Below are 15,727 nucleotides of genomic sequence, written 5' to 3' on the forward strand. Positions count from 1 at the left end.
GGGAGCTCTTCTTAATATTTTGACACCAAAATCATGTCGATACACCTTACCGACTGCGAGTAAAGCCACCCACGCTTTAACTTGACAGACTGTATATAGTATATCACACTACGAGGGCAGTACGTTTGAAATTACTGCACACAATTCAGGACTTTTAACCTCCTGTCCGTGTCGTGTATACTATTTTTTTTATAGCCGGTCGAAAGTACGTTTAGTAATTACATTTTAAATGATTGCAAACAATAAAGCCACGTTCCAACAGACAGCCCGTTGCGCGGTCATATTTAGCTTATATTCCTTACTTCAGCGCCTCTATCAGATACTCACTAAGATTTGAATTTTTGTCTATTTCTTTCTCTCTCCTTTACTTTTCTGGATTGCAAATACTTCAATGCATGTTTTTGATGCCTACTCCTGCTTTGGGCCGTAGTTTTAGGCTGCTTATTATCTTATATTTATGTTTTGACAGCATCAGTATTACAAATTAAAGAGGATTATCTTGCAGGTCTCGATTATTTAAATTTAAAGTTTCATACTCGTGTCTCGAATGTTGCGGCCGTAGCTATTCAATCAAAGCGAGAGAACGTTAGTCAATAAAATTATACTATTCTTAGATCACCTAAAATCAAGTTGCCTCAATTTTCAGGGAAGTGGCTGAAACTAGCAATTCGGGAGTAATAATAGATGGAGTATCGGATACACTTCTATCCTTATCAATAAAGGGAGCCCATTATTTGAATGCAATAGACTCTATTGACAATGACGCCATCGTTTATTTTATAAATAATAAATTAGAATATTTTCGCTCTATTTTACTACCGATCGCCGTAATTATTTTGAGGGCTGACAACGGCAGGGTTAATGACTTAGAGTTCTGCTAGATCAAAGTTCGAAGTGTTGTTTTGTACCTGAAAGATTTATTAAAATTTAGAATCCAAAGTAATAAAGGGTTAATGCACTGGTTTACGGTGTAGGAGGTGAGTTAATAGGCGCTGAAAAAAGTAGCTCAACTATACCTGTAAGACCGGGTGGAGAAGTTGAGAAAGAATTAAGGAAGCTTGCGTTAGCAAATCCTGATCTATTTAGCTCAAAAAGTATAGATATTATTATAGGATTATATGTAATAGATATTGAATCCTGCCTTTTATCAAGACTTAGAAAAGGTGCGTTAGGCTCTCTGGCAGCTCAAGATACCATGTTCGGATGTATCCTTTCCGTGCCGTTTCATAAACCGACTATTGGCTGAACTGTACCTATGGCAGCTCATCTATGTATAACCGAGGAAGTCCTTCATGCCGACTTGCTCAGATTCTGTGAGATGGAGGAACTGACAACTAGATCAAACCAGATTAAAAAGGGTACATGCTCGATTGATTAAGATTAAAGATTCCTCTTTATACTCTGAATACAATGAATTTCTAACTTCCCTTCTTCTAGCTACCATCAACAACCCAGCTCAGACGATATGGAGCAATTTGTTCACTTTTAGGCGATTAATAAATAAAACGGATATATGCATTCAAGGCTTGTTCCAATTTCTTATTTAAGTCCCCCGTGAAGTCATAAGTGCAATATAACCATAATAAAAAAACCGTAAAATGAAACTTTTTAATAATAAAATCCTATTTAAAGTAGGAAGAACGATTTTTGTATACAGTTGCTGTCGAATTAAGAAAGTAATTTTTAAGATGGCCATTACTTGTTTCTTTCAGGACAGAGTGCGGTTCGTTAAAAATTTGAAATCTAACGTTTGGGCTTAGCATGAGACCATTCGTCACTGCTCAATGAACCATGAAGTCAATATTCACCTGAACTTTGCCTACGATTTTTTTCAGTTCTTATGTGGGCCCTGAAAGATAGAATTTAAAGTCATCTGCACACTCGTAATATTTTCAGTATTTCAAATCGCGACCTAGATCTGAAATGCAGATATTAAACATAGTAGGTGGTATAGAAGATCTTTGGCGAACCTTATTTCTAACGCGTTAGCAACGATTTCTAAAGTAAGACTCAAACCATTTAATAACTGAACCTGATAGTCAACCAAATTAAGTTTTTAAAGTAAAAGATTATGGTCCACCAAGTAGAATGCTTTAAAGAAGTAAGATAGAACCACCACTGTGGTTTCCTTTCTGTCTATTGTCAATTTAATATCTGTGGTGAATTTAAGCGATTCTGTTAAAGTGGTATGTTTCGTTCTAAAGTCGGACTGCAAACGGTTCTTTAATTTATTTGTGGTGAGAAAATAGGTTGAACTACTGCAATTTTGCAGTCTGCTGGGAAAATCCCGCTCTACAGCGAAAAGTTGCAAATCTGCAATTCAATCGGGAACATAACAGGCCGGGCAAGTCTGCTCAATTTAATAGATATCGTCTGGGGAAAATGGCTTTGAATAGACTGCACAAATTATGCCGAACAGGGGCACAGGGGAGTTGGTTGAGTAGAAGGGATTACTACCATCAAAGGGATCCCTACATAAGACTTGGGACTTGGGACGAAGAGTGACACGAACTTAGCAAAGGCGTTCGTAAGAAAAGCAAGTTGGCTGTTTATCATAACGTCTATCCCCTTGTGACATCGGATTATTCCAATCGTATGTCTAGGTGATCATTAAGTTCCTGGAAATCAATGCTATGGAGGCGACCGATCAGCTTAGCTGTCAGTCTGGCTGGAACGGCACAGGTTAGTTGGTATTGTATTTTAATTAGATTATGAGTGAAAATGAAGTGAATGAGTTGATGCATATGAACAGTTACTTTTTGTCATTATTCGACAGTGATGAGGTTAATTCACGTCCTATTCCGGTCAGCGTGGTGAGTGTAATCGTTTAAATCGTAAGTAATTTTTTGGATTATTCTATATATTAAAATTCGTGTTTAAATATCCCATTAAAATCATGTTATTTTAATTAGGTAGATGCACCAAAATATCAGACTCCCGTTCCTTGTTATAAATAATATTAGGGGGTTCGTAATTTAGCCCCAGTAGAATTCGCAGGCCAAACCTTAAAGGAATAGATAGTCTGCCGTCGGATGATCTGCTTGGGATCTCGAGTCAGCCAAGTTGCCTGAAATGCTTACTTGTAAGTAGAGGCATACCCTACCTCCCCTTATTTGCTCTTTGCACTGACTAAGCAACAAGTAATCCTTGATCGCAACGACAATGGAAGGGGTATGCGGCCGTTCACATATTGCGTAATGCCTTTTACTGGTATTTTTGTCTCCCCACCCCCTACGCAAATTTGTATATCTGACTAAAGTACCGAGAAAGATCTTCTCTAATTTAGAGGATGTGGTTCTCCTTGATTGAGTCTGAAAATATATAGCAGACTGTCGTTAGCAATGGAGGTACCAAGATAATTTGAAATCTAGCCCATTATTTAAGCGAAATTATTTAAGGTTACTGGGGTTAACCGCGTATCTCTAATGTGTTAACGAGGACAGCCTATTTGGAAGAGTGATATTTCCGCTCGAGATATGAAAGCTGTTGTTTTTTATGTTCTCCTTGATTCTGGTAAATGAGATCTTCAGTGAAGCATTGAACCTATTCATGCTAAAAGGCAGCCATTTTATACTTATGAATCATTAAGCGTTTTAATTTAAAATTACTGTATTTTAAAATTGTTATATTTGAAAACCATTTAACTCTGACTAATTTAATTTTAATTTGGTTTTTGATTACTTCAAATAAAAAACGTGTATTTAGAAGCTTGAACTTTTAAATTTTAATGACTGACAAATATTTTTGAAAACCTTTCTTGTATTTTAGCGGCCATTCAGAAAGCAGCAAGTACGTGTCTTCCAAATCATATTTTTTCTAAGCTACGTGGGAACTTTAAACGTAAATTCGAAAGAATTCATAATTAAAAAAATAATAATGCATTCTCTTAGAGATGTAATTTCAATATTTAACGGATTACATAGTTATTTATTCTAGGCAATTAAAATGTTCTAAAAAGGTTTGTGTATATTTAGAGAGGTTCTCGTTTTTCTGGTACTGAACCTAACGTAAAATTTTTACTAATTTTACAGATGATGCTGTTATGCAAATAAACTCAAAATCGAAGAAGGATATTGCCTTTGACTCAAAAATATACAACAAGGCTCTTCAGCAGGATGATATAGTTTTAATGTATAATAGAGTACCGAAAACAGGTTCCACGAGTTTCGTGGGTGTGGTCTATGATCTGTGCAAAAGAAATAAGTTTCACACACTTCACATCAATATTACTAACAATATGCATACTCTTATGCTCGTGAATCAGGTATGTCATACTACTTCTTCGGATCAGAAGGGTTTCCGCTCTTATAAGTTATGTTTTTTTTCTTCTTGGGGAAATATAGCCAAATATCGTAATTTACGATGAAAACGTTTTTTTTTTTTGCTAAAACTGCCTTTGGTCACTATAAAATTAAATTAACATAGAAACTGTACAAAATTAACAACAGTCATATTTATTTCTTCTTTAAACGTGAAATTCACAACTTCCGATTCATAAAAACCCAAAATCGTGAATTTCGTCACTGACTCACAGAAATGCTCATGAATGCTAAAATGAAATCGACATACTGGTCCTTTCTCATTTGGACCTGCGCATATGTTTAATTATATTTGTTAAAATACAGGGTGTCTCATTATTCAAGTTACATTTTTATATTTTTGAATTTCGGATAAAAAATGATATTGGAAATGATACTCAATGTTTTTGTAAAGGTAATTAATGAATAATCAAATTTTGGTTCTAATTTTTATTTTCCGAATGATTATTTATCATCATTTTATGTTTTCGAATTATTATTCGACATAATTCTTATTTTTCCGAATTATATTCAGACATAATTTTTATAATGCCGAATTTCTATGTAACAAGATATTTATATTTCCGAATGTCTATATAACATCATAAATTTCATTATTCCAAAATAGCGTCTAGCATTCTGATTGTTTGATTCAAATTTCGCGGCAGTTTTCATGCGCTTCAGAAGCGTTGGCCATATGATTTTAAATTTGCAGGATGTTGGCAATGTTTTTTCTACGGATTCACACGGTTATTTTACGAGGAGATAAAAAGTTTATAAAATATCGTTTGCCTATGTAATAGAATTAGTTAACTTTGCTCGGCGAGTTACCTACTACTTAATTCAGATGTAGAGGTTTTTATTTTAAAGTTGTGTAGAATTATGTAGAAGTTTTTGAATTTGCTTAGACTTTTGAATTATTTTAAAGTTTTCCGAATTTTCTTAAAATCTTTATAATACACGTTGAAGTATCTTAACTTCCTTCGAGTGTTGTGAATTCTCTAGAGTTCAAACGAATTCATGGAATTCACTTGTAACCCTTTAAATGAACTTTTTCTAAAATTCTCTTGGCATCGTTACAATACACTATGAATTACTTATAATTCTTCTAAGCCTTTTGAATTTACTAAAATTTTTTTCATTGTGCGAATTCTTTTGAATTGAACTCCTGAACTCCTCTGAATTTTCTAAATTTATTTAAATCCTCTGAATATTTTTCATTCTCTGAGTTCTTGTGTATTTACTTAATCCTTTCAACTTCTCTGAAATCTTTTGCAATCTTGTAGTTCTTTTGGATTCACTGAATTTACTTGACTTTTATGAAGCCTTTTGAATTCGGTGAATTCCTTTGATTCTCCGAACGTTTCTCAATTAAAAATGTCTGTTACAACGTTCTGAACAATTGTCTGGATCTACGTATGAGTGAATGTGCGTGTGTGTTTATGTGTGGACATGTGGGTGGATGTCACACTTATCTGTAAACACGATAACTTGAAGAAATAACTTTTCAAAATCATGATTTACGGTGCCAACTTACGTCATCGTAAAATAATCGAAAATAAAAAAGCAAAGAAATTTGATTAAAACGTAAGTTTTTCTTACTCCTTACGTCGCTTTTTTTAATTTACAATTTTTGATGTGTTCCTTTAATGTAAAAATAACGATTTGTCACGAAAAATTTCGCCATTTTGTAGCTACAAAATCTCTTTGATGTAAAAAAAAAACGACGCAGGGGGAGGTATTTCATATGTACAAAGTTTGCAAAATTTAAAAAGAATCGGTGCAGTAGTTTTTGAGTGAGTGTTTGGCACCGAATTTGAAAATGGTAGTTTTGAGTAAAACGCGTTTAATGTTTTAAACTGAAAAAGTGAAGAAATTTTTTTTCTAACTTACACTGAATCATCAATTCCAGCTGCATAAAGCACATTTCCTGTATAAAAATTTACAGAAAATTGTGGCGAATATTATCACAAAATCACTACCTTGCAACTGCTCGACCAAACGAATAACGCGTTTTTGCACGCTGCTTCACGCGTCGAAGGGGCGAAGACTTAAAGGTCAATAGCTTAGAGAGTTTTGCTCAAACTTAAAATGTTGACACAACATTTTTGAAAAGCTTACTCCCCTCTTGAAGCTCGTGTTCAGTAGATCAAATTTTCATGTACTTTAAGACTGTAATATTAATTTTTGTTTACATTTTGAATTTGTATCCTGTTATGAAAATCAATTTTGAAAAAGGGAACCGAAAATGCCCTTTCGTCCGCCACTTAAGAGATAGGTATCAAACGGTAGATTTTTGTTATCTGATGATTATAATAGCCTTAATCTTTTAGAAATTAGCATTCTATAAGTATTCGGCTTAGGCGTGTCATGACGTCTAAACTTCATTTAAGTTGGCTGCTGGAAGTTTATTTCTTTTTGGAACCTTACATACCCAAGATAACATAGGAGGCTCATTTTATGGGTACAAGAACGTACTGTTCTATTTTAGTTTTTATTGCGAAAGTAATGAAGAATAATGGACTCGGACTCATGTCCAGAATAAGTGAAAACTTCAGGCCCCTGTATATTGACAACTGGTTTATAAATGGAGGGGGGCGATATGTCAAATACCACTGTATTATCGTTATTCTGCTTTGCAGTGGTGTATACAATTTATCTGACGTAGAGTTGCCTTAATTTGCCATTTCTCGTTTCCAGACGATACAATCTACCATTCGTGATATCTGTGTCCACAGCTAATACATTGCGAGTGTCTCCTCGATCTTTGTCCACATCAGGTTAAGGTACTTGAACTGTAGATCCTTGTTCTGCTAGATGACATTTCTTATAAAAATTTCGCTTCGTCCGTTTTGATTGATAAGCGAGATTAGCTACGGCCTCTTTGTGTTGGATGGTTGCATTTTCGGTCCTGTTGTACAACCTACACAAGGCGTATATTCCATAATCTTTATTTTTTCAATTATCACACTGCAAATTGAATGAAAGTAGCAGTTGCACTCCTGACATTGATGTGCTTCACAGCTCCTCGGGTGCTACGTGTTTTATCGAATTCCCCTAATTGACAATACATGTATTTCGTGAAAAAAAATTTGTTTGGTAAAGAATTAATTTTTCGGGTTAAAAAATCTACTATGTGGGTTAAAATTGATTCATTTTGTGTTGTAATATTTTTGGACTTGCTATTGTTTTCAGTTAACATTTGTCTGTTTTTTTGCCCATTATGCTTCGACTGTGTATAGAATCATTTATAGGCAGCATTACAAATGTAACACAACTATTTCTACTCTTGGATTGGTCTTTTGGTAATTATAATAAACTCCCATAACATAAATTGCGGTCTGTCGGGAATATTCTTTCTGTTATTTGCACTATATACGGAATCGAATGCAAATCATCCTTCAAAATGCGCCGCATGGTGGTTCCACTACGCCAAAATGCTGAGAGAATATAAAGTTCCACTATATGCCGCAAATCTCATTTTTGACAATTGACCCTATTTTCCTAGGAGCATTTAGAGGAGCGATATTTAGATCAATGCCTTCAGAGTGACAGAGATGGTGATAAAGCACTCTTAAGGGAAGGTATCGAGGTTTCCGCCTCCGATTTACTTCATTTCGATATATGTTGTAGAGAAACAAAAAATAAGAGGTATGTTGTTTTTTATTTTTGCGAAAATAGATATCTAGGGGGTGAAAACTTCTCTTAAAGTATACACTCTAAATTTTTTTTGTTTAGTTCTTCAAAACAAATAGCTCTATCAAGACAAAACCAACTGCATATGAATTGCCATCAAAACATAGTAATAACTGCAATAAATTTACTGTATGGGGTTACATCCCTTATTTTTTGCAGCAATAAATTTGTTTTTTAACATGTTTCATCACACAGAAGTTTTGAAATTCGATCAATTTCATACGAAAGTGCTTCACTATTTGAATGAAAATGAAAGTGAGGGTCTTTCAACTTTTTCATCAAATACCCTTGATTAGGGGCTAGCTACCCCTCAATGATATTTTTTAATTTTTAGAAGAAAAAAAAATGAATTTGTTCCGTTTCGAGAATTTGGTAAAATAACATTAAAAGCCTTGAATCTGATATTTTGAAAAAGTAAGAGAGAACGGCTCTGCACGTCAAAAGTCACCTCGAGAGTGCTCCCTCAAAAACTGATTTTTTGTCTTACTTTAAAACCGTGGTCTTAATATGAAATATCAGGACCATATATGTATTAGATGCATACTTTTTTCTCCACCGAGCATTTCAGCACGTGGATAGAAAAAGTAATTATTCCCCATACCAGTAATTCAAGTTTACTGTTATTGGATTCATGGAGTGGCCATTGCGAAGATGCTATTCAAAAATATACACCTAAAGATAAAACAATCATATTAAATATAATACCTAAAGAGACTACTATGAAGATCCAGCCGTTAGATGTATATGGATTCCGGGTATGGAAGAATTTCCATAAATATATTTCTGATTATTTCTTATTACACAAACACGATATCAGTCTACAGTCAAGAAATAATATAATCAAAATCCAATCTCTGATACATAACCAACTGTCGCCTCCAAGATATAAAAATGTTTTTCAGTATTCATGGTATAAGAGTGGTTATGTCGACAGCAAATTAGGCGATTTCATATATCCAGTAAAATTTGCGTTTAAAGCATATTCGAGTAATAAATGTACTTACTGTGATGAAATTTCAGTTATCAGATGCTCTTGGTGAAAAACCGCTTTGTTTTAAACACTTCTTCGAAGAATATCACACATGTTATACATATATAGACTAACGTTTTATGAAAGCAATAACCCAATAAAAATAATAAACCAATTAAAAATATCGTCTTATAAAAATAATAACCGAACAAAAAATAATGTGTAGAGATTAATAATAATGTCATTCTGTTATTGCACCAATGTATATACTATAATTAATGATTTTTTTTTCAATGCATAAGTTGCATGGAAAACTTTTTTTCGTACTCATCGCTTTTTGAATATTAATCTATTATTGTTTTGATTTATTTTGAATGATTTTATCAAGAATAATTACTAATGTATTAAAAAACCAATTTAAAAAATACGCTCATCCTTGCAAAAAAAATAGAATACGTTACCCCTTACAGTAAATTTAATTATCGTCAGAGGTTGTATCGTTACGAAATGGAAATTCTATGTCAAATAGAAGTTTATATAAACAAAGAAGAGTTTGAGTTAGAAAGCCACCTTAAAATAATACAAAAAATCAGTTTTTGGGGGAACTAGCCCCTAATCAAAGGTATTTGATGAAAAAGTTGTAAGTGTAACAAAACATGTTAAAAAACACCTTTATTGCTGCAAAAAATAAGAGATGTAACCCCACGCAGTAAATTTATTGCAGTTATTACTATGTTTTGATGACAAATCATATGGAGTTGGTTTTGTCTTGATAGAGCTATTTGAAGAAATAAAATTTTTTTTAGAGTGTATACTTTAGGGGAAGTTTTACCCCGTAGATATTAATTATGGTAAAAATAAAAAACACCATACCTCTTATTTTTAGTTGCTCTACAACATATATGGAAATTAAGAAAATCGGAGGCGGACACCTCGATACCTTCCCTTGTTAGTGCCGCATTGGGCCTTTGGATGTACATCGGGAATGTCTTGGCTCAAAATGTGGCGACGGTATGTTAAGGTGGAAATGACACTTATTTGATATGTCAAAATGAAACACTCACTGCCAGACTTCAATTCGGGTGATTTAAGGAAAGCAAAAGTTAGCGCACACGACATTGACTGATACTCCACATTTCTGTGGAAGATGCCGTGCATTCTCTTATCGAGGAGCTGTTCACGGAAGTTTTTCTCTTGTGCTTTCTTAATCCGGGCTTTCAGGAGTGATTACTCGAGATAGATCAGATTTGATGCATTCTGTTTACGCCTAGTACTGAAGTTAGTCCGAGTGTTTTAGCAGCCTCCTCCGCTGCTTGGTACAGAAACGCTCCGTTGCCCACTTCTTTGTGTGTCCTGACAATTTTAAGAAGAGGATCTCTTCCATTTGTGACTCTTTGTGCTGTACCCAGAATAATCCTGTTGTGAAGACATTCAAGATTCAATATTCCGCGACCACCTTGGCGGCGTGAGATGTATAGTCGCGAAACAAAAGACTTAAGATGCATCTTGTGTTCATGTGCATAACTTTTCGTGCCCCGATATCAAGGAATCTCAGCTCGTTGTTCGTCCATGAAACGACTTCAAATGAATACAATACTACCAGGACGGCAGGCATGTTCGTTGCAGGTACTTTGTTCCTCGCTGACAGTTCGGAAGACCAAATCTACCGGATGAGACGTTTATATCTGTTTCGGAGAGTATCCTTTATAGATGTCACATTCTGAATGCGGCTCAGTGACAAATCCAGCTATGTACAAGTCTCCATCACAAATGTATCGTATAGCGCTTCTATCGACGAGCTCAGGTTCTTCGATTTGCAGCTTTGCCGCAAAAGTACCCCTCGGAATGGCGAAGTGCTAGAGATAGTGGCAATAATGTGAGGCAAAAGAGAAATGGGCTCATAGTGTCGCCCTGAAAGACACCTCTCTGAAAGGTGCCCTTGTTAGTTGTCATACTTTTTTTTTCCAGATGAGATAGTAAATCTGGTTTTCCAAAGTGGCATCCATCTCTCTATGCACCTCACGATTTGCGGATAAACATATAAACTTTCTAAAAGACAGATGGTAAGTCTACGGGAGGTCGAATCGAAAGGTTTCCGGTAATCAATCCAGGCCATCGATAGGTCACGCTGGTAGGTTGCTGCATCTTTTCAGACACATCTATCGATGAGCAGATTCTCCCGACATCCTGCTACACCTTTCTTTGAGCCGCGTTATTCATACATTTCTTGTCATACAGGTGCGATTGCCCGAATAATCCTATCATCGAGGATAGCTGTGAATATCTTATACAGTATGTTCAGACAAGTGATTGGCCTGTAATTCTTCGGGTCAGCTAAGTTGCCCATTTTCGGCCGGAGTATTGTATTGTGCGTCTTTCGTTTATTCGATTGTCGTGTAAATTTCTTGTTTTTAGAGTCGATTTTCCTTTAAGTCTGTTTTTTACATTCTCATCAGAGAAGGTCTATGTCCGAAAGCGGAAGAAATACAAAGACTAAGCGAGGAGTGCGATTGCCATCAGTCGTGTGCCGTAGGTGTGCTCAAATTTTGGAGCTAAGCTTTTTTTAACGAAAGAGAATTCACAATCACAAAATGACAGTGCCGAATGTTTTGAATATTTATTTTAAAATGTTTGCGCAATAATGTGTGAAAATATAAAGACCGAGCGCGTAGCGCGAGGTAAATACATAATCGAGCGCGAGAATCAACAGTCGCGCGCCCTAGGCGCGCCCAAACTAGCGGGCCGCGCGTGTAGCGCGCGATGGAAATGTGCCCGTGTAGCGGGCAGATTTTTTTTGTTGAGTTACTGTTCTTTCATTAACTTATAAAAATTTCCAATTCAATTTAAGCTGTGTAATTTAGTTTATTAACAAATAGTCAGAGTAGTTTGTTTTCTGTTATTAGATTTTAAGTTCTGTGTTTTGTTGTTAGTACTTTAGTATTTTCTTTTTTCTGAAAGGTGAAGTTCCGTTCTGTCTAATTTTGTTTTTAAGATCTAATGAGTCACATTATTTAGGTTTTATTGAGTCAGTTTTTGTATTTTGAGTCAGCTGTTTTGCCATTTTGCCATATATTGAGTATAACTATCATAACAGAAGATCATTAGTATTTAATGCTTCTATTTGCCGGCACCTGTACTATCGTTTTCTAATTAAAAATCATTTACGCTCCATTCACCTATACTTCTTCCTTTAAGGTTTTTTAATTCGTATATAGTTGGGAAAACCTTTTTCTTAATAATAAAAGTACCTTCATATGGGTCATATAGTTTGCCTGCCTTTTTATCTGCTTTGTTTGACAGTTTTGTCACCCTTTTTAAGACCCTGTCTCCTATTTTAAATTCTGCTGGTCTTTCTCTTAAATTATAATTCGAAGCTTGTCTTTTATTTTATTGGTCTAAATTTTTCTGAACTTCCTCTTTTATAATTTGTAACTTTCTTAATATATCTGTCCATTTATCGACGCTTTGAAACTCTATTTCGCTATCATTTTCAATATTTTTTCTCAGTGACTGAATTGGTTCTAATTCACGGGTAATATTTAGGTGTTTTTGTATGCCTAATACGGAATTTCTCGGTTAGTTCTCTTGAAGTTCTGTTGACAAACTCCGTGCCATTGTCAGTGTGGAGAATCCTAGGTGTTCCCCAGCGCGAAATAACACGTTTATGGAATTCTGACTATTGTTGTCCCGTTATCTTTTCTTATCGGGATTCTTTCAACCCATTTTGTAAAAAGGTCTACAAACACTAAGATGTATTGATTTTTTTCTCTTTTTAGAACTTGATAGCGGACCCATGCTATCAGCTGCTACCATGGTCCATGGTTCTTCGATTACCCTTTTCCCATAAATCCTCTCTTACTTTGGTTACTTTGTTCTACTCTTTGATAAGTCTGGCAATTTTTTACATATTTCATCACGAATGTACCCCTGGCCAGAAGTAATGTTCGAAATTTTTCGCGTAAGTTTTCTCTGAGCCTAAGTGTCCTACTTGGGTTTTGTAGTGATTTTTCCGCAAAACTTGAGCTCCAAGTTTTTTGGGTATGACTAGTTTCCAAGGGTCTGAATCTTGTAGTATAGTAGATTTGAGTGCGTCAGTTCTGTGAAAGTAGAGTTGTGAATCTTTGATTCTCCATTTTTCATGTTCTTCGGGTCTTCTTCTAACTTGTCTGATTTTGGTAGATTACCAGTTATCTGTTTTGTCGTCTACATATGCTTTCGGTTTTTCTACGCTACAAGCTAAAGCAAATGCTATGTTTTTTGCTGGTCCTGCTGATCTCGACAGAGTATCAGGGACGAAATTTGAACTACCTTTACCATATATGACTTTGTAGTCTTATTCTAGTACCTCTAATGCCCATCTGGCTAATCGGCCAGTATGGTTTTTTCAGGTTATGAAGCCGCTTTAATGCTAAGTGGTCTGTGATTATTATACCGTGATATATACCTTCTAAGAATGGCCTAAATTTCCTAATGGCCCAAATCACAGCTAGGAACTCTTTTTCTGATGCCGAGTACCGAGCTTCTGCGCCGTGTAAACGTCTACTCGCGTAAGCGATTACGTAATTTACGCCGTCGATTGTTTGGGTAAGTACAGTCTGTAAAACTTGCCATCCCTATTATGCGCTGTAATTGTTTAATATTTTTAGGTTTAGGAAATTCTAATATTGGTTGAATTTTTTCGTCGTCTATTTGGATTCGTTTGTCGTTAACTTTAAAACCTAAATATTTAATTTCTGAGCAGCTGAATTCACATTTGTCTCGACTGATCGTTAAGTCTGCATCGTTTATTTTATCTAATACAATGTTTGAGTCTTTTAAACGGTCGTCATAATTTTGAGTCACTATAACAATGTCATCTAAATACCAAAAAACGTTTGGTTTCAAGTCTGGAGTGATAATTTTGTCCATGAGTCTGGAAAGTAGCTGTGAGCATTGCTCAGACTAAATGGCATCCTTTTAAATTGATACATGCCATTTCCAGTGACTGTGAATTCTGTGATTGGTTTTGAACTTTCTTCTAATGGAATTTGTAAATAAGCTAGTTTTAAATCGATTTTTGAAATGAATTTCGCTGATCTTGAAGTGCCCAATATTTCTGTCAAGAGTGGGATTGGGCAGAGGTATTTTTTTTGTAATATTATTAACCTTTCTGAAATCTAAACAGAATCTATAATTTTTCTCAAGTTTTTTTATCATCACTATAGGATTTGACCAATCGGAACTAGGGGGTTCTATTATGTCCTGTTCTAATAATTTGTCTATTGTTTCGTGAATTATTTCCTTTATTTTATGGCTTACGTGGCAATATCGCTGTTTAATTGGGTCGTGGCCCTGTACATCTATTTTATGTTGCGTTAGGTGAGTTGCCCCATGTTTTTCTCCCAAGTCAATTTTAATTTTGTTCTCAAGGAGTTTTTCTAATTGGGATTGTTGACTTTGGTTAAGATCAACAATACCTTCACAAATTTCAGCTGAACCATTATCTTGTTCATGAATGCATGAGTGCTTAGTCGTCGCTAATGTCGTAGGCGGGGATGCTCTCGAAGGATGATGCTTTTTTCAGTTCGCACTTTTTCCCTGGCTATCCGTCACTTTTAATTTTATTAAGAAAAAAGAATATAGAAAATAGTGAATTCTAATTTCTCCTGGATGTCGCTAATTATTTCAGAATTTTCACTGTTTTTTTTTTTTAAATTTTATTACCACTCTAGTTTTTACGTATTTTTGATAAATTTTAGTTATATAACAGTGATATTTTTCTCACTACTGTCCGCGTTCAGTTACCTGTTTTAACCAGCCGCAATTCGAGTTATAAAATGTTGCACATCAATCATCCTACAAATGTCATATATCAAAATTTGGCAAGGCATATATAAAAATCACTTTTTATAACTACATTTATCATTACTTGGCATGAAAAATTTTAGGCAATTAGAAAAGTATGGATCAAATAGCATGCAAAAGTTATCATCGGTAATTTAGAGTGAAAGTCCAGAGTAGTGGTTCAATAGGGTTGTTTCCAAATTCAGATATATTTTTTCCAATAAATGGATCTATAGTATATAAAATTCTAATTTTAAAAGCGCCCATAAAATATTTTTTATATATTGTTTACTATTTTTAATTTAATGTTGAAATATGAATTTTCTATCACGATGTCGATTGGAGGGCCTCTTTGACGTCAAAGGAGTCGGATTCGCTAGAGTGAAAATCTTCCGAAAATAGATATATTCATGGTATGTATAAAGAATTCATTGAAAAAGTTCTTAAATGTAGTCATGTTTACTAAACAATTATAACAGGATAACTTTTTTTTGTTACATAAAACTTAACAAATAAAGCTATCAAATAAAAAAAGTCGGAATTGGCAGTAGAGCGTGGACTAACATTTTTATCATGAGTTTCATTAGTTTTCATGGTTTTTATCAAAGCCACATCATCACATGATAGATAATTATGAGAACCGCTGAGTTACGTGACACCAATTTGCATAAGTGTTTCACCGCCTTCAATTTTTAATAATAATTTTTTACTGTTGAACGACTCAACAGAAAAAAAATTATAACGCACATTCGATTCAGATTAAACTTATGTATTAAAAAATGATTTTATCTAAAATCGTGAAACAACCCTATTCTATTGTTTTGATTTTTAAACCCTTATGTCTCTTTCTTTCAGCAGGTTTCGGGTTTTTGAAAGGAAGAGTGTGTGGGTAATTTTGAGTTGGGCGCCAGGTATTACGCTGGTAATATGGGGGGGGGGG

General features: G+C 34.7%; 1 protein-coding gene across 1 annotated transcript in view; it reads left to right on the plus strand.

Moving 5' to 3' along the window:
- The window catches only part of LOC117179721 (heparin sulfate O-sulfotransferase-like), an 86,502-nt gene that overhangs the window by 13,402 nt on the left and 57,373 nt on the right, over positions 1 to 15,727 (plus strand). Inside the window, exon 2 of the mRNA XM_033371763.1 lies at positions 4,032 to 4,264. Within this exon, the coding sequence (XP_033227654.1) occupies positions 4,032 to 4,264 (233 nt within the window). The remainder of the gene's footprint in view (positions 1 to 4,031; positions 4,265 to 15,727) is intronic.

The sequence above is a fragment of the Belonocnema kinseyi genome, chromosome 9 (genome assembly GCF_010883055.1).
Source record: "Belonocnema kinseyi isolate 2016_QV_RU_SX_M_011 chromosome 9, B_treatae_v1, whole genome shotgun sequence".
Taxonomy (NCBI): Eukaryota; Metazoa; Arthropoda; class Insecta; order Hymenoptera; family Cynipidae; genus Belonocnema; species Belonocnema kinseyi.